Here is an 18,398-nt window from a genome sequence, read left to right as displayed (position 1 = left end):
AAAGACTGTAGCTGTTAAAACCATGGATTCTCTTGGCCAGTGTTCTTTTTTGTTTCTTATGACAGAGGACAGTGTTTCCATATTGAACGTATAATTAAGTTTTGCTATCAATACTGTGTTAGACATGGAGACTGGAGTTTGTGACTTGAACTCAAGTTGCACACACAGTGACCTGAGACTTTCTTTTTCTTTTTAGTGTCTTGTGGTCGTTTCTTGCAAACATACAGGACTGTCTACTTCCATTGTGCCTCATCGAAACATCCTGTGAACCATGAGAAACCACTTGAGAGCACCTTCTATCACATGTCTATCATAAATCCTCTATTGTTTATATCTAGAGTATGACTCGTTATGCTTGCTGTGTCTTCACCGAGCTACCCCCGATCCACCAAACTTGCTGTCATCACCAGCAGCCGTGGTTTAATCTGTGTGATTTCAGGACATCCCTGAACAACATCTCAGGATCTGTCTATAGCATGGGTAAAATGTGATGTCAAAGAGCAGTGAACCTGGAGAGCAATGTGCTCACAGTTATGACAAGCGGATTTAACATTTTAAAAGCTAAGTTTGACTATCCGGAATTAACATTGTAGCTATCAACAACGTCTTTCTGACTAGTCGTAATTACATTTTGAATAGTTGGATTTTTTATTCAAGATATCTGTAATTCAGTTTTGCCGAGTCAAAAAGAACATTTCAGATATCCGCAACTACATTCTTCCTATCCTAAATTGTGATTTCAGATATCCACAACAACGTTCTTCCTCGGACAAATGACGTCACTTTTGCCATTTATGTGTATGGGGTTTGTCATTACAGATATCTACAATTCAGTTGTGGATATCCACTATGTGAATTACAGATATCTGTAACTGAAATACGACTAGTACGAATTCCAGTTTGAGATATCTACAACGTCATTTCGCCTAGTCAAAACTTAATTACAGATATCCGAAAAGGGACATGTAGATATCTTTAATTGAGGTGTATTAAAGATATCTTCAACTGGAATTATGACTAGTCAGAATCAAATTGTAGATATCTCAAACTGGAATTAGTACTAGTCGTAATTCAGTTACAGATATCTCTAATTCACATTGCGGATATCTGCAACTGAATTGTAGATATCTGTAATGACAAACCTGACGTCATTTGTCCTAGGAAGAATGTAGTTGTGGATATCTGAAATCACAATTGTGGATAGGAAGAATGTAGTTGCAGTCTGGCTTTTAAATGTTAAAATGGCTTGCCATACAGTCAGCAACATTCACCAACAGAGCAATGGTGAAAGAAAAAGTGTGTTTATCATGTATATAAAGTTTAATGTAACTATACGATACATTACCAGCCCAGAATTTATGGGCAAAACAATATTCTCAACCCTACATAGAGGTGATGATGATGATGATGAGTTTCCATTATTAATATACTTTACTTACAGACACCATCAGTCTTGTCTGCAGTGCGTGTCCATGCCACCTGCCGGGTCTCCATGATGACTTGTACGGTGAGCCGCTCCAACTTCTGTCGGAACACCGTCATGACCACGCCCATCTCCAGGTCCCGTTTGATCAGGATCTTCCTGTACTCCGTCATCTCGCCCTGCTGCCCAGAACGAGCCATCTCTGGAGCCCAGACCGGATGGGAGACAGAGACACAAACATTCATCCACGGCTAACACACAGCTGCTGCCAGTGTCAAGAAAAACAACACTTCACAAGCACTGATGACGACTAACTACCAACTTTCACGAAGCCAACTCAATTCCTTGTAACTCATTGTGTTAGTTTGTGTTTTATTCCTCACATCTTTCCAAAGGTTTGAGATGTCAGAGGTTTTGCTCCACAGCAATGCGCTGATTTGAGACATGAATATCAGTTTAATCCTCCTCATCCTGAGGAAACAGCTGTTGAATGTCTTCTGTGGTCCTGGAGGAGCCTGAGAAAATGACCCTGATGATGTAACTACTGTGTGGCTGCTTATCACACGGGAAGCTCTTAACGGTTGTATAATGAGAAATTTATTATCTTGCGATTTTAGAGATTAACTCACTATTCACTAGAAAGTGAAAGTGTGGATATCTGCTGCATCAATATCGATCAATCGTGTTCTATATCTACGGTGGATTCAGAAAGTCTTCAGACCCGTTCACTTTTTCTGTATCCCTAAAGGACACACATAGCTGACAACGAGGAGCTGCTGAGGAGCTCAGAGACAGGTGTCAAGGCTCAGATATGTGGAAGGCCACAAAAAATGTAATTTATACTGTATAATCTTGTGGTAAAAAAAAAACCCTTAGAGGCTCTGCTTTCTCTTAGTTGTGGGGTATTGAGTTCAGAGCGAAGAAGAGGACAAGATATTTCAAATTCTAGAGTAATTTTAGAATTTAAGAATAATAACAACATAAAAAAAATAGGTGTGAGAATATAAATTTAGAAATGCACAATGCAGACTTTTGTTTTGACTGAGCCAAGTTATGGAGCCGTAGAAAATAATTTCAATTACACATTACATTACTGATGATTCAGAATGAACTCTGAAAACAGGCCATGATAAACACCCGTCTGTTATAACAACAAAAAACAGACAGCTGTTTTAATGTTATAGCTGATCGATGACCCAGATGAATAAGAAATATGAACATATTTTTCTTAAAGTAAATATCCATTGTCTACTTTCATAGACACTAACGTACCAAAAAACCTGACATACAGTATAAAAGCAATAAAATGTTGTTCAGTGCTCTCAACTGAAGTTGATGATTAAAAGAAGTCTTATATAACCATTCCCCTGCTTTCCCTGCTGCAACCTTTAACCCTTCGAGGGGAATGTCCCTGTTACTGCAGCTTTATTTAGACTAACTAATTTCCTCATACTGCTGCAGCGCCAATACATAATACAGATACTGTGTCAATACATCCATGTATGCTCATGCCATTGGTGCACAAACACCCCTGCTTCAGGAAAATCGGTGTTTTCTGTTGGACAAACCAGGATGTAATAATATGCCATGCAGAATGACAGTGTTTGCCCTGTTTCTGTGACAGTCCTTGGTTACACCCTGTAACACTGACCCAAATACAACAAGCATTTGTCTACACACAAATACATACACCTACAAACTCTCTGGTTCAACTAAATGAGATCGGGTTTCATGGATGTTTTTGTTATTGTTTTACTGGTGATAAACGGCACCAGGTCAAACAGCACTATTAGAAAAGTAAGGTGACAGAGGCTGAACTATTGCAATGGGTCAAGTGAAAAGGCCAGAAGGTTACAGACAGTGAGTTTTGAGGTTTGCGATTAAAGATGACAGTAAGTTTTGCATTTAACGCATGTTTCAGATATCCATGTGTGTTACCAATATTCACAAATCAAAACAGCTGTAACTACTGTAGGGCTATCACAATGATGACATTTTAGTTGATGATTAATTGCCATACAGAAAAACTTGATTAACATTTTAATTGTCTTTTTCTGATCATTTTCTGCCAAATAGGCTATATAAGCCTATAGTTTAATGATATATACCTTATGAATAAGAAGAGAAATTTATTGGCATTAAACATTGAAACATATATATATAAACTGCATTTCTGTTTGCCTTTAGGCTGTGCAACCTAATCTTTGATAGATGCTCATCGAAATGCAGTCATCGAATATTATAAATGATGCGTCTTGAGATAAACAGTTTGTGGCGCTCCATTCGTGTGCCATTAAACCACAGCAGAAGAAGTGGGCGCAAGGTGATAATGTCATTAAAAGAGCATTCAAATCTCAAACGGTGAAAATGACGAAGAAATAGTGATGGAAACATGACATTTCTGATAGTTTCGGGCAGTTGTTTTTATACAGATGTATGGAAATGATTTTAACATTAAGCAAAAATAATAACGTTCAGGCAATAATGTAATAATTGTGGCAGGCCTAGCTGTAACTAGTGCTTTACAAACATACTGTAATCAGAATGAATCACAAAGTTAGATTAATTATTACTTTAGGGAATTCAGTTAATGTAAACATTGAATATGACTGAAAAAATAGCACTGCCCTCAAACAAAGAGAAAATTAACTGCATAGATAAGCTGTTTTTCGGTAATTTGTTTGTTGTTACAAAACATTTATTTTGTGCTCTAATCAACAGTGTTTTGGCGGCAGGTGAAGAAAATGAAGATGAGCCATAGGCTATAGCCTACTATTTCTCAGATATTGGTTAAGATCAAATTGTAGCTAAAAGAAAACTGAATATTGGACTCAAACTCATAATATGGAAAGAAATGTCACATTATATATGTTCATTAAATTTAGTTTAATGTGTTTCTGCTGGATGTGAAAATGGTTAGCAGAAGCCAAAACGTTAAAGCGCGCAAACATGTCAGGACTGGTGTGTTTGAGGTTTCTTTTGTAACTGTGCCTCCTTCCAACCAAAAACTGATCAATGTCTTTAACAGACTCACGTGCACATCATATTCCTCCAGATTAACCAAACACCTCACTGCACACTAACCCACATCAAGCTCATTTCAATAAAAGTTATGATGACACAAGTAGAAATGATCTGCAATTGTGTATATCTACAATTAAAATAAGAACACACTGAGCCATGAGAGTTAATAATTTGGTTCCTACCCACTTTGAGACGTGTTAACAGTCAACAGATGTGTAGGCTCTTTAAACCATATTAGTCAGTAAACTGACTCTTGACTGGTCCCACTTGATGTTGAATTCAGTCAATGGGATGAGCAGCTCCACCTCAGTTTTTACTTAATGATCTGACCTTTAATGTAACACTGTTTGTTAATGACATGGAAACATATAGGAATACTGCTGACATTTAAGAGGAGGAGGAGTCCGTTAGTCAGCAACATATCACTGTAGATTGTATCAGTCAAAGCCTGACACTCAGAACAATGGTGACTGTAAAACACTTGGAACAAAAAACTTCACTTTAAAACCTTCACTAAGGTTTTCACAGGAGTCAGATACTATTTTCTTTTGGCCCAAAACTGGCTCACATACAGCATGACTGCGATCTGCTGCAGGACTCTGCTTCTACATGTGGCCCAATTCTGAAAAGCTTCCGGCTCTCACCAGCAAATACCTGCAGATAACAGCCGATGTGGAAGTAACATAGTCCAGATTCGAGCCCAGGACCCAGGGGGACATACAGTAATATGTTGGCTCAGATGTGTCAATACGCCGAGCGCGTGGTAGATGTCTGTGACGCTTTGTCATAAACTCAGCAAAAAGAATAGACCCTATATGGACCAGGACGGAACGGATGGTTTCCGCGCGCTCTACTGCGCCAAACTACACCCATGTGTCACCACACTTTACCGGACTGCACTGCTTATTCTGATTAACACTTGTTCCATTGTAAGTCTAAAGCCTTCAGATGTTTAGTCCGGAGGAAAGCCATCAGTGAGGCGGCTGAGCGGAGGCAGCAGGTGGAAGTAGACCGGCAGTTCTCCGCCTGCCGCCGGTGGAAGCATGGACCGGTGCATCAGCCCGGTCTCACAAGATCCGCTACTGCTGCTGCTGCTGCTGCTGCCCGTAAAAGGCTCAGGCGAACCCCCCCTCTCCACCCCCTGTCGCTTTTTACCTCACCCCGACAAGACAGACTGTTAAACACGTCCAAAAAACTGCTTTTTATCATGAAATAAGCGACCTTACCTTGCAAGTGAGTTCGATTCTCAATCAGCTCCAAAAAGTTGCGGCTTGTTTTCTATATAATCATGGTTTGAGAGTTTTGAAATGAAGCCGGAGAGGATGTAGAGTGTTGACAAAAAGGCCAGCCGCAAAACGGTCAGTTCCTCTATCTGTGTGTACAAGGAAGTAAAAGTTAACTTGCATTATAGGCATAGCCCTCAAGTTTAAAAAAAAAAAAAAAAAAAAAAAAAAGGCCGGAAGCAAGGACGGTATCTATGCAAACTACACTATGCAAGTGACATTGGACGGAAAGGGTATAAGAGCTGCCACTTTGACCTGTCAGGATGAAAACTAATATGGTATCTTTTTTTTTTTTTTTCTTCAAAATAAAGTGTATAGGGCCGGGCTTTACAGCCTTTAACTGTGTGAGGAAACATGTCCACAGTCCTGTCTGTGATGCTGAGGACACCAGACTAGATCCATGGGCCAGTGTTTGACTACTTTGTGTCCATTAAATTGGTCCAGAATCAATTAATTCACTGGAAATTGTCACAGAAGAAAGAAAAGAGCTAAGTTATCACTGTGGAAGGAATATTCATATTGAAATATTTTTACTAGTAACGCTCACTCTGCTGAGTAAAAAGACAGCTGTCATGTCGGAGTAAAAAATACAGAATCTCTGTGTGGTACAGTACACAGTGAACACTGAGTGCTCAAGGAACTAGTGGGAACTTTATCTACTTTAGTAGTTAAAATTTACTTAGTCACAGTATTTACAGAAAGTTAAGTTGTTCAGTATCAAATATCAAACCTCTTAAATGTTGTTTAAGGAAATACTTTTAAATATGTAACCGTAGAAGAGAAATCCACTTATTTCCTGATTCCTCTAATGCCTGCCTTTGTCTCGTAAATTATTGCATGAATTTACATCTTCAGGACCTTTAAAATTATTCAAATGACACAACAAATTTGGTATCCCTGAATTCTACTGAATCACACAGAGATTTTTAGGAAATAAGGACCTGATAACAAGGGGTCTCTATTGTAAAAAGGCAGCGACAGCACAAAATGAAGTAAACAAAGGGTTGAGGTCTGTTGCTAGATTTATTGAAATATATTTATATAATAAATACTTCTTTTGAATACACTGCACTATGTATGCATTACTGTATGTATGTTTATTGGTCTTCCGCTGTTTTCCTGTTGACAGCATTTCTCGGCTTCTCGTCTGCTTGTCAGTGGCCTGTAAACAAGCGGCCTCTAAAGACCTTGGCCCCTGACATGATAAAGTGGGTTAAACTCACTGACTTGACCATCTGTACAATATACACAAGTAAAAGTGTATACAACTAGGTGATCCTGAGGTTCAGAGTGCCGTCACAGCTCTGCCACTAAAAGAATAAAATCATTTCCATACACAAATAAAAAGATGAGTATAAACATTCTTTATGGAACCATGTCCATCATGGCACTGTGTGGATTGCTGTAAGATTATATAACAGATTTGCATGTGTAACTTGCCTCAGTAATTTGCATGATAGCAGAACAGAAGAGGAGGAGCAGGGTGAATACAGAGTTACCTTTCAGCCTCTGAGCAGGTGTTTGTATTAGTACAATTAGCGATGCTGAGGCCAGGATCTTATCATTTATGTTTATGGCAACAGTTTACAGGCTGTCTGGCAAAGTCAGCCTCGATCCAACCAAGACAAACCCCCTGAGCGAACTGCTACACTTCATTTAAGGGAAAAAACACAAGTGAAAGTAGGCACACCCTCCAGGCGCACTCTTACTTTAATAAAATCAACTTTACAGGGCAACACAAATGCACAACCGCAGACAAACACACACACACACACACACACACACACACACACACACAGACACACACATACAGTATATATATATATATTATATATATATATATATATATATATATATATATATATATATATATATATATATATATATATATATATATATATATATATATATATATATATATATATATATACAGTATTATATACATAGGTTTTCCTGTACTTACTTTTATCTGATATACATTTTGCTCATGAAAGGAGAGCTTTTATGTGTTGCTCAGTCTAACTTCTCATTTGATGTCTAGCTCATGATGTGGGTGGACATGTCATTGACTCTGAGCAAGAAGCAAAAATAAATAAAAATAATAACCAATGCGTCCAGTTTGTAAACAAAAATAGCTCATCGGAGGAAGTGGTTGTCTCTTGTGTCCATTTATGTACCGTAAGCAGTTTATTCACAATTGTCAAGTACTTATCATCCTTAGTATTGAAAGAACAGTCACTGAGTCATCTTATATCTTTTTATAAATTCTCTAAATATGTCATATGTCTAAATATAAAGATGCTCACCACCCAAGGGTCTTGTCATTAACTGCCATCAACCAATGGTTCAGAAGGTGAATCAATCAGAAACAGAGTGACTAACAGCTCAGCTATTATGTCTCGGAAACATGAAGGAATTTAAATTGTGTAGCAATTACATAATCTATCATACAATAATTCACACTTATACTATAAGTGAATTCAAGAGGACCCCCCCCCCCCTGTAAAATCTGATAGTACCCTGTACTATTGCATAAATATAATCATTAATGGTGGAATTAAACATTTTATTGTGCCTACTTTCTTCATCCTAATACGTGGTCTGAGGCTGCTTCTTGCTGGGTAGCAGTGGAGTGTGAACACACCCGTGACATGCTTGTTTTTTCACACTTGAAGGCTGCACAGTGGTGGATGTTGCTCTAACTGTGTGTGACAGGGTCAGATCAGACTTTACAGACCTATAAGCAGCCTTTTCAGACTTCCTCAACTTTTACAGCTGGATGATGTACACCTGAGGACGACGTCCATCTAGTGTCTTGTGGATCCACGGAGAATTCCAAGAAGGGAAAAAGAACTGTGATGTCACTTTGTGTGTGTACTGTATGTCACGTGATAAAATCCCACCATGTGTTAATACCAGGTGAAGTGGGAGTCTGTTGTCCCTCACTGATCCTCGTCTTCCTCTGGCTCCCTGAGGCCCTGACTGTGCAGAGTCTTCCCTGTCATCTCCATCATGGCCTGGACTTCTGGATCTACATCCAAGATACTCTTCTTGCCTTGTCCCTCCTCGCCCTGAACCACAAAGCAAAGACACATACAGAAATAGCCCGGGTTTTACTCACTGCACATTCTAAAGGAAACAGCTGTAAAATGTAAAAAAGCAAGGATGTAAATGAGGTTCTCCATTTATGGTGCATGGTTGGGGAGTTTGCCGTAATTCTGCTGATTATGCATCTCTGTGGGCGACTGGCTGTACTTCCAGCTCAGTGCTCAAGCAGTACTTTTAACTTGAATTTATAACTATACTGTACTAGACACTTGCAGGATGAATAATAAACTGAGAAATGTTGGCTGTTGAATGTTTACTGTAGAGATTTTGCTTGACATGATAACATTGCCCCTGCTTCCATGTAGTCAGGCGGTGTTGTTGCGTTTCTGCTCTGCAACTACAGCATCTAATATCAAATGAATAAATAAACAGAAAAAAAAATCCTCTGACCTCTTCTGGTTCTGGAGGTTTTCCGACCGCCCACACTTCCACTGAGTCCAGGGTGAAGTCCTCCTCTCCGGACAGCTGAGGACTGCCGTAGGTGGTGCACTTGGGCCGTGCACGACTATGACCGCGGCCAAAGTCACTGTCCAGCCACAGGCCAAAGTAGCCATGCTGACCGCCCATCCCCTGATGAAGACCAGAAAACATCAACAACAAAAGATTCAGAGAAAAGAAAAAAAAGACAAATGTGTAATTCCAGTAAAATGATCTATCATTACATTTTTTAATTTAACAGCTCATGTTTTTATGTTTTTTGTCTCCGCTCTGCAACAGCCTAAGCCAGAGGCACTTTTTAGGGGGGTTGTTTATCCATCTATCCTATTCTAGTGGACGCAATATCTCAGTGATGCCTTGAGGAAACCTCTACAAATTTGGTACAAATGTTCACCTGGACCCAAGGATTAAATATGCTGATTTTCTTGTGGCAAAAGGTCAAAAATCAAGGTCACAGCGACATCAAAAATCAATGATTGTGACCTTGTCAATGCAATATCCCTCTTCAAGGAAACCTCTTTACATACAGAACAAACATGAACTAAGCCCATAACACTTTTTAGCCATAAATCAAGATTTCAGTCAGGTATGAAGACAAAGATTACCACAAAGATTAATTTGTTTTATGACTTGACTGAAAATAGTTGAAGTGGCAGAGGCATGAAACCAACTCTACTTTTTCCTTATCTTTGAGCTGACACCAGCATTTTGTGAAATCATACCACAATAAAAATGGGACTATTTCAGATGCTAAATGTTTAGTGCTGAGCAGGTCGTATACAGGGGATTACAACAGATAAAGAAGAGTTGCAGGCTGCTCATAAGTGTCAAAACAACAGGCTGAAAGCTAAAAAGCTCCATAGAGCTGAGGGAACTGGTGATAATTCTGTGCAGGGAGGTCAATACAGTGGACCACTAATTTAGTTTAGTTTAGTTTAGTTTAGTTTAGCATTAGTTGATCCTAAAATCTTGATTTTTGAAGCTTTTCCATTGCATCTTCACGTGTCCAAACAGTGCCACATTGCCTCTAAGGCTACATCATAACAGGAAAGCTCAGAGACTCTAGGTGACAATTAGGCAGTTTTTAATAACACGGCTTTGTTCCCTAAATCAGAAACCTTCTATACTGCAGCCCCTTTAAGCACTCCTCTGGTAGACTACGGTCTCACCAGTCCGTTGGGCATGGTCTGCTGATTCTGGTTGAGATACATGAAGTGTTGGTTGTATCCTGTTGCTGTGTAAACTCTCAGTCTGGGGAACACAGTGAACAGGAAGCATCTGGAGTCACCTGCACACACATACACAAATATACAAATTAAGAAGATCTGAGAGAAAAGTCAAGTGACAGCCTACAGTATTCAAACAAGTGGTATTACTTCCTGAATGAGTCATTTTATCAGTGCTAGTCTTGATCTGGGTTCTGGTCCACACTAACATGATAGTACAGTTTCTACTGCTATACTCTGCACTTAAAACAATTCACCATCATCTATCAAACACATTTCACTCATCTGTTGAGCTTTGTTATCGTGTCGTGTTGAAATCCTCTCTGTTCTTTATTCAGTATTACAGAATCAGCAGCTTCTGTGTTTCTATAATGGTCTGTGTCTATAATGCTGCTGAAGATCGGTTTCAGTGATGGTCCACAATGAGGGAAATACAGAGATGTTAAAAAATCAAGAAGTTTTCTCAATTTAATAGAACTTCCTTCAAATATTTAATTATTATCTTTGTTTGACCTTAATTTCACCAAAAGACTGAAGAAGAATTACTCCTAGTCATAGTGCAGTGGTGGTTCAACATGTGCCCGTCACACAGATGAGGAGTTACAGTTAGGACCAGACTCTTGACAACTGATTAGACTTCACTTCAGACGATGACATTTCATGAACCACTGACACAGTGTGTTATAATCACTCTGTCAAAATGACTTAATTGTAGTAATATCAACGATTCACATGTTGCTACAGATAGAGCTGGTGCAATAGAAAGACTGAATGTCTTCGTTTTACACAGAACCTTGTCTGAATAAGTGTTATCTGAACTCCTTTTATCTTTTCTGACTATCAGATTTCAAAACATTCAGTTATAACAGGTGAAATCAAGGGCAGAACACTAGAAATAAATGTATGCACAAACTAAATGTCAGTAAGAGCTTATGTCACTCAAAAGTAAGGGCTTATTTTTGTGTGTTTTCGTTAACAAAGTCTCGTCAGCATCCTGTATCAATCCGTTTTTGTTATGCACTAATATGAAATAGTGAACCATGTGGATTAAAATGGCTGTGCTCTCTGTGGAACTGTTGAAGTTAGCTGAGACAATGACTAGTCAGTGTGAAACTGCTGTAGGATCAGTGGGACCAGATGGAGAGGTCACGTCTCTCACCCTGGAACTGAGGCCTGACCTCCCAGCCGTGAGAAGCAAAGCTCCCAAAAACATGTCCCTTTGTGTCTTTGATGAGCAGCACCGTGGGCCCACGCTTCATCAGGCCAGACACCATCCTGGAGAAGCTCTCCCCATGCAGCTGTGTGGAGAACACCAGCCTCCAGGGGGCGCTGCAGCTGTCTGGCAACTGGAGAGATTAGAGGAGAGTTAGGGAAGGATGGAAGTAAGCAGTACAATGATAGTGTGCAAAAAAGGAACAGTGTTACATGTGTTCTGGCTGATTAGGACTGTACTCAGGCTGATGTTAGGCAGAGGTTTGGAGCCACCAAACACCAACACTTGAATCCCATTGAAATAATAAAGGTGTACATTTTTCTGCCAAGCAGGAGGGAAACTAACAGTGGAATGAGGAAGATGGTCTGTACACAAACACAGTCCTGAGTGTGAATGAGTTGTGGTTGTTTTAAAATATCAATCATCCTGTAAAAAAGTCGTATTAATAATATTTATTCCTTAACATGAACTATTTTCTATAATTATAGATTAATATACAACAAGTGTGTGGATACTAGCCAACATTTTACAGCACAATATAATAGAGTTGTGCATTTATATAATTCATGAATAAAAAATATTGAGGAAAAACTAATAAGTAATAAGTAATTTAAATATATACAGACCTACAGTTGATTATTTGGAGCAGCTGGTTTTAAATAAATACATTCAAATAAAGCTGAAGATAACAAATGAAAGCAAAGCCGTAACAGCTGCACCCAAACCATATAAAGTGAAAACTGACATCACAGTTTAATCATTAAGTCCATTAAAGGATAATTTCCGTTTTTTACAACCTGGACCTTATTTCTAGCATAAAATAAGATCATTTTACTCACCCAGAAACTTTGGTGTCATTTGGAGTTGTTTTGACGAAATTAGCCCCAGTGGAGCGGCGCGTATATCCGTATAATGCGAGAACACGGGGCACCCAATGCAGCCTCTAAATAACACATTATCCGCTGCAAAACTCGTTCATTTCGCCAATATTTTGTTATGATACACTAGTGCTATTCCCCTCCGAGCCCGTGGTGGCATGTTATCAACATGCTGCGCCTGTAGGTTGACTACTAACCTCCGACCTGGATGATGTCATCTCCGACCGCTGCCCGGCGCGGCTAACTTGCTACCGCTAATGCTATGGTTCGTTTCTGCGTGTTTCTGACTTGTCAGAACAAAATGAGCAGCTGGATGAAGTTCAGCTTCCACAGGCTTCCTCTCCTCAACCTGGACTCACTAAAGCTCCGGCTAGTTGAGCTAAAAATGGACCCGAATGGCGAAGCAGGATGATTATTATCAGAATGAGCCGGGCAGCGGTCGGAGATGACATCATCCAGGTCAGAGGTTAGTAGTCAACCTACAGGCGCAGCATGTTGATAACATGCCACCACGGGCTCGGAGGGGAATATCACTAGTGTATCATAACAAAATATTGGCGAAATGAACGAGTTTTGCGGCGGATAATGTGTTATTTAGAGGCTGCATTGGGTGCCCCGTGCTCTCGCATTATACGGATATACGCGCCGCTCCACTGGGGCTAATTTCGTCAAAACAACTCCAAATGAAACCAAAGTTTCTGGGTGAGTAAAATGATCTTATTTTATGCTAGAAATAAGGTCCAGGTTGTAAAAAACGGAAATTATCCTTTAAGTGTATGTGATTATTACATTAGAGGACGACAACTCCAGATCACACATAGGACTTTGACCCATCTGACACTGCCTACAGAACAGCACTGGTCTCAGAAGAAATGGTTCCTTTAAAATTTGACTTTAAAATAATTTTATTTTACCTTTAAAACATTGAAACTGTGCCTTTAGAAAGACGTGTGTATTGAAACTGTGTGTGAAACTGACACTATAATAAAACTATATGATAACAAGCAGGGTGGAACTGATCATATTACTGCTGAACATCTAATATATGACAGAGAACATGTTCCTCTTCTTGCCACTTGATTTCCTGGGTCTCTAGCTCCTGACACAACGCTGTCAATGCAGTTAGTTCCTGTTCTAGAGATAACTAGTGACGAAACAAAGAGTGACCTGTCAAACTAACACCAGCACCTGAGCCATGTAAACCTTTGCCTTTCTTTTCTTTTTTGCTGCTTCTCTTCTTCATTTGTCTGTTTTTCCCGTCTTTTCCCCGTTATATTCCGCACACATAACAGTGAACACATAAGTATTCTGACCTGTGGTGCCAGAAACATCAGGGTGGGAAGGTCCAGAAGACACTTTAAGTCTTTCCAGGGTGTTTCTCTGCAGGGGGGCAGCAAGGTGGGGGCTGGCCGGCCCCCCAGGGACACACTGAGGCCTTCAGCTACCAGCATCTCCAGGTACAAAGACACCTGGGACACTCTGAAGATCCAGTCTTCCAGACAGGACACATCACAACCTCCCTGATCTGAAAAGTCAAACTTTGTCAACAATCACATTTCTTCACTGTCGACAACATGTCCTAAAACCTTCAAATCACCTCAGTACCTGAGGGTTTGAGTTCAGAACACATTTGCTCTGCAAGGAGCTGGACACCGAGGGAGCCATCACCCATTCTCTCCGGCTTCCAGCCCTGCAAGCGCCCTCTGTGGACCAGAATCTGAACTACAGCAGAGATTAGGTCCTGCAGGAACTGCGGAGAAAAGAAAAAAAGGAAAAAGTACAGTGGGATGTCAGTAAGATACTGTAGGATGGAGGCAGCAGAGTGTGAAGTAAACAAAGTAAAGAAGAGAAACACAACACATACAGTACTGTATTGTAGGGCTGGGACGATATGCTTTTCTTCCAATTCGATTCTTCTACAATTTTTTGGATGGCAATTCGATTCAAATTGCGATTCTACGATATTGCCGATTCTCTTGATTTTTAGTCTGCATTTTTAACATTTATCTGCACACAAATACTGTAGGAGCTTATAAATTAACATACTCCATTACAAAGTGAACTTAAACCCTTTTCAAAACCTGTACTCTCTGTATGTAAAAAAGGCTAACAAATGCACATTGCACAATATTTTAAAAAATTCATAAAAGAAAAAATGTGAATCCAATTTTTTCTCCCACCCCTACTTGTATTGACACATTGTTTCCTATATACATTTGTTTTGAAGTTTGAGTTTGCTCACCTCTGCTACCTGCTCACATGAAACAGCTGTAGCAGCCGCTGCTCCGTGCTGCTGGGACATGGCCAGGACCAGAGGAGCCCGTTCCTCTGCAGTGCCTCGCAGGGTGTCGGCCAGAAAGATGATCAGCTGCTCCCGACCCACAGAGGCAGCAGACGCACCGCTCTGCCCAGACGCTGTAGGTGCTGCCTGTCCAGCAGAGTCGATACTGCACATGCACTGGTAGATCCTCTTTATCATGGAAGCTGATGCCAGGCTGCCCATTGAGGACTGGCAGAGACAACAGGTGAGATTCACTATGACACTATAATAGCACTTCCTCAGTGGAACAAGAATATAAAACATCGTCGGTGTGAAAGTTTATTCCTCACAGTAAAAATCCAAATCAACAATAAATTATTTATATATCATGTCAAATCATGATAATCCATACTAGACTTAAAATGTACAAATGATACAGACTGATTCATAGTGGTACCACTACCTGCAGCATAGCAAGTGTTAGAGTCTTCCCTTGTAGTGTTTTCTCGGGGCCTCCTGAGGGCCCCCCAGCCCCCTGCAGCCTGGTGAAGACCCCCTCCACCACAGGCCGCTCATCGGGGCGGAAGCGGGCCAGCCGCTTCTGCACCACCACACTCTCAGTGTTACCCATGGTGCTCTACAGTCCAACACTAAAGTATGGAACACACTCAGTGTTATTATATTTCTATACTGCGACTTGAAATACTACACAATACATCTTGTGCCATATTTATTTTAGACAGCATATGTGTATATATATCAGTATGTAGAATGAATATTGCACAGCAATATAGTATATAGACAGTGGTGATGGTATAAAAACAAAAGATGACCATCAAATGTCAGTAACAATATCATAGCTGCTATATTTGCTATTGTTTATCTAGGGCACTGACTCATCTTTAACATGCGACTCTGTAGTTTCATTCTTAACGGCTGTTACTCCTTGTGTAATGTCTAAACAAAACTCTTTTGCTTTCTTAACCATCCTGTGACACCCTCAACTTTATCATATGCTTAAATGGTGCCTGAACTATTTAAAGGGATAGTTCCCTTTAATGCAGCAATTGTCTCATCTCTGTTGACACAATTACTGTGAAAATTATTCATTCCTGGATGATGATGTGACAAATAACGCTGTACCATGCTGTGTGTTGCTGCTTCCTGTGTTTTGTTAGAGGCCTTTAGTCACAGCTAATAAAACAAGCAGTTTTTTTTTTATGAATGATGCACAAACGCATCTTCTCACATTAGACCTTCATTGGCAGCTAACGCTAGCTAGCACCATCTAGCTAGCATATTGTTTCCCTACCGGAAATGTCTGTGAATTAAACACTTTGATTGTAATAAGTATATCATGCACGATGTTCTCAAAGTCAGGTAATTTCACAATAATGTGTCTGTGTGTTGCTGACCTGTTAAAACACAGCAGCTCAACTCTCCATCCTGCTTCTCCTGACAGCACAATGTAAACTTCCGGGTCTTTGTCACGTGACGCTGAAGGCAGCCAATGAAATGAGCTGGATATTCATGACGTCTGTACTTTGTCTTCCTCTGCACCTGCATCCATTAACTCTGATACTGCCTCTCTCTGGTCTGAGCGTCCACTACAGTCCTGTTCTTTGGTCTTCCACAAACCTGTCATCCATTTTCTCCCCTCCATCTTGTCCCCCCACCCAAGCACATCTTTTATCTTGTCTTGTAAACATTGTTTCCTCTTTATGTTTCCTGTTAGAATAAAGGACACACTTCTCTCTTTTTCCTGACACTGTCACTGATTACAATGACCTATGGGATGTTTTCCTCCTTCTACTCCTGTATTCATTTTGTCACTCTTTTCCAATACTCTGTCCATGGTTAATTATTTCCAACAATGGGTTGATGTTAAATATTCTCCTACACCTGCTCCTTCACTAACTTGTCTGCTTCCTCATTTCCCTAGATTCCTCTGTGCAATTTGGAGCTCACACCTCAAGGTGCACTGAAGATGTCTCTTTTAGAAAAGCCATACAAATTTAGGACATCTGCAAGTTAGATATATCAAACATATAGAAATGAAATGTTCATGTGGGTTCAGATTACAATGGACCAGTCTCATAATGATGAATGATTAAAGCAGTTGGGCTGTGCTGTTGAAATAAGATTTAGAATATGAAATTATGATGTTAAGCAATATATTATGCATACATGAGCATGAATAAAAAAAAATACTCATCTTTTAGTCACTGAAATGTTCTTTTTCTTTTCTCCAGAAAATGAGTAAATCAAAACAGCCTGAATAATGTGTAGGCTATGTTCAAATTCCTTCTTTAATTGTATCTTTTATTGACTTTAAATGCAAGGATACAAATTATATACACAAAACTATGTATAAAGTCACATGGAGGCCTGTCATAAAGTGATACAGTCACGGCCCACATTTCACCAGTAGAGTGTGCACAGGAGCAACCAGAGAGAGATCGAGGACCCTTTGCAGAAACAGCAGGCAGTTGAAAAAACTCCTTTTAAGGGCATGAGATTTGTGAGTGCACTGAGCTGGGTGTGTTGCATTGTAATGAAGCCTTACAAGACAGTGGATGCACCCACATCAGCACTGTGTGAGTGTGAAGGTGACGTGCAGCCATTTGCCCACTGGTGTAAACAGGATACCATGATGAATCAGTGTTTGCTACACAGAGCTAGAAAATCCACCAAGAGTTTCTCGAGTGCAGTGACTGTTAGCGTCTCAAAGTTAAAAACTAGGTCATAGCTCTGAATGAATGAACGAGGTGGACCGTGTCCCTTTTGAAGCTCGCAACTTTTTTTTTATTCCCTGAAAAGTAACTGCTAGTCAAGATCCAATATACTGAGCCCTGTGTTAGTTTTCATGGAGCTGAAAGCTTGGCCCTCTTACTGTTGTTTGTATGATAATGTGCTGATAGGCCTATGTATCTAGATAACATGCTGCAGCTTAGCCACATAGTTTACTTGTACTTTCAGTCTCCAGCTCTCCAGCTCTACACATCCTATGAGTGCTGCATCGCACTTCCAACTCTCTGAAAGAGTGTAACCTGATGCAGGATGTGCAAAAGTTCAGTGTGTGATGTGTTGGTGAATTCAAAATAAGGTTTTACACTGAAAACTATGCAAACTATACTATTACACTGAAAACTATGCAAAATAAATAAATAAATATATATGTATTTATTTTGCATAGTTATTTAGCATAATATTGCAACATATTTGTATTTTGGTTTGATTAAAAACACATCATTTGCATAAGAAATGTGTTGTTCCATTACAACAGTTTAAAACCTATGTGTGAGAATCTGCATGTTAAAGAGTGAAGTAAAAATAAAATAACTGTACATCATTTCACAGTTTAGCTGCTGTGGCTTCTAGTCAGTTGACACCCCCCAACCCCAAACTGAATCAAGTTTGCACATTTTTCTTTATACACAGTAGACACAGGAGTGTGGAGGACTATGAGATAAAATAATTAGATCTTTTATTAAGCTGTTACACTCAGGTAAATGGCTCACTATGAAGAGATTATTAGAGGTGCA

At 39.8% G+C, this 18,398-nt stretch overlaps 2 protein-coding genes across 3 annotated transcripts in view; both read right to left on the bottom strand.

Moving 5' to 3' along the window:
* The window catches only part of plcg2 (phospholipase C, gamma 2), a 31,960-nt gene extending 26,144 nt beyond the window's left edge, over positions 1-5,816 (bottom strand). For both annotated transcript variants that reach the window (XM_083973350.1, XM_083973351.1), the window contains exons 1-2: positions 5,674-5,816; positions 1,440-1,625 (exon numbers count right to left, since the gene is read on the bottom strand). In XM_083973350.1, coding sequence (XP_083829476.1) covers positions 1,440-1,623 — 184 coding nt within the window. In that variant the 5' untranslated portion in view covers positions 1,624-1,625; positions 5,674-5,816. The remainder of the gene's footprint in view (positions 1-1,439; positions 1,626-5,673) is intronic.
* A 1,880-nt stretch (positions 5,817-7,696) lies between these two features.
* meak7 (MTOR associated protein, eak-7 homolog) lies at positions 7,697-16,327 on the bottom strand. Its single transcript, XM_083973358.1, has 9 exons — positions 16,269-16,327; positions 15,317-15,490; positions 14,836-15,102; positions 14,199-14,343; positions 13,907-14,118; positions 11,662-11,848; positions 10,446-10,564; positions 9,229-9,408; positions 7,697-8,801 (listed from the first exon to the last, which is right to left on the bottom strand). The coding sequence occupies exons 2-9, from the start codon at positions 15,482-15,484 to the stop codon at positions 8,673-8,675; spliced, it is 1,407 nt and encodes a 468-aa protein (XP_083829484.1). The 5' UTR covers positions 15,485-15,490; positions 16,269-16,327; the 3' UTR covers positions 7,697-8,672.
* Positions 16,328-18,398: the final 2,071 nt, after the last annotated feature.

The sequence above is a fragment of the Trachurus trachurus genome (assembly GCF_905171665.1).
Source record: "Trachurus trachurus genome assembly, chromosome: 6".
In the NCBI taxonomy this organism is placed as follows: domain Eukaryota; kingdom Metazoa; phylum Chordata; class Actinopteri; order Carangiformes; family Carangidae; genus Trachurus; species Trachurus trachurus.
The sequence above is the reverse complement of the archived record's forward strand: the minus strand, read 5'-3'. Positions and strand labels throughout refer to the sequence as shown.

Bases quoted from the DNA above. Each gene is read 5' to 3' on its own strand.
- meak7 (XM_083973358.1), bottom strand. From the start codon at position 15,484: ATGGGTAACACTGAGAGTGTGGTGGTGCAGAAGCGGCTGGCCCGCTTC. The intron at 10,565-11,661 runs GTGAGAGACGTG...ATGTGTGTGCAG, and splicing joins GGTCAGGCCTCAGTTCCAGG to GTGACTCCAGATGCTTCCTG. The intron at 8,802-9,228 runs GTCAGAGGATTT...TTTGTGGTTCAG, and splicing joins AACCTCCAGAACCAGAAGAG to GGCGAGGAGGGACAAGGCAA.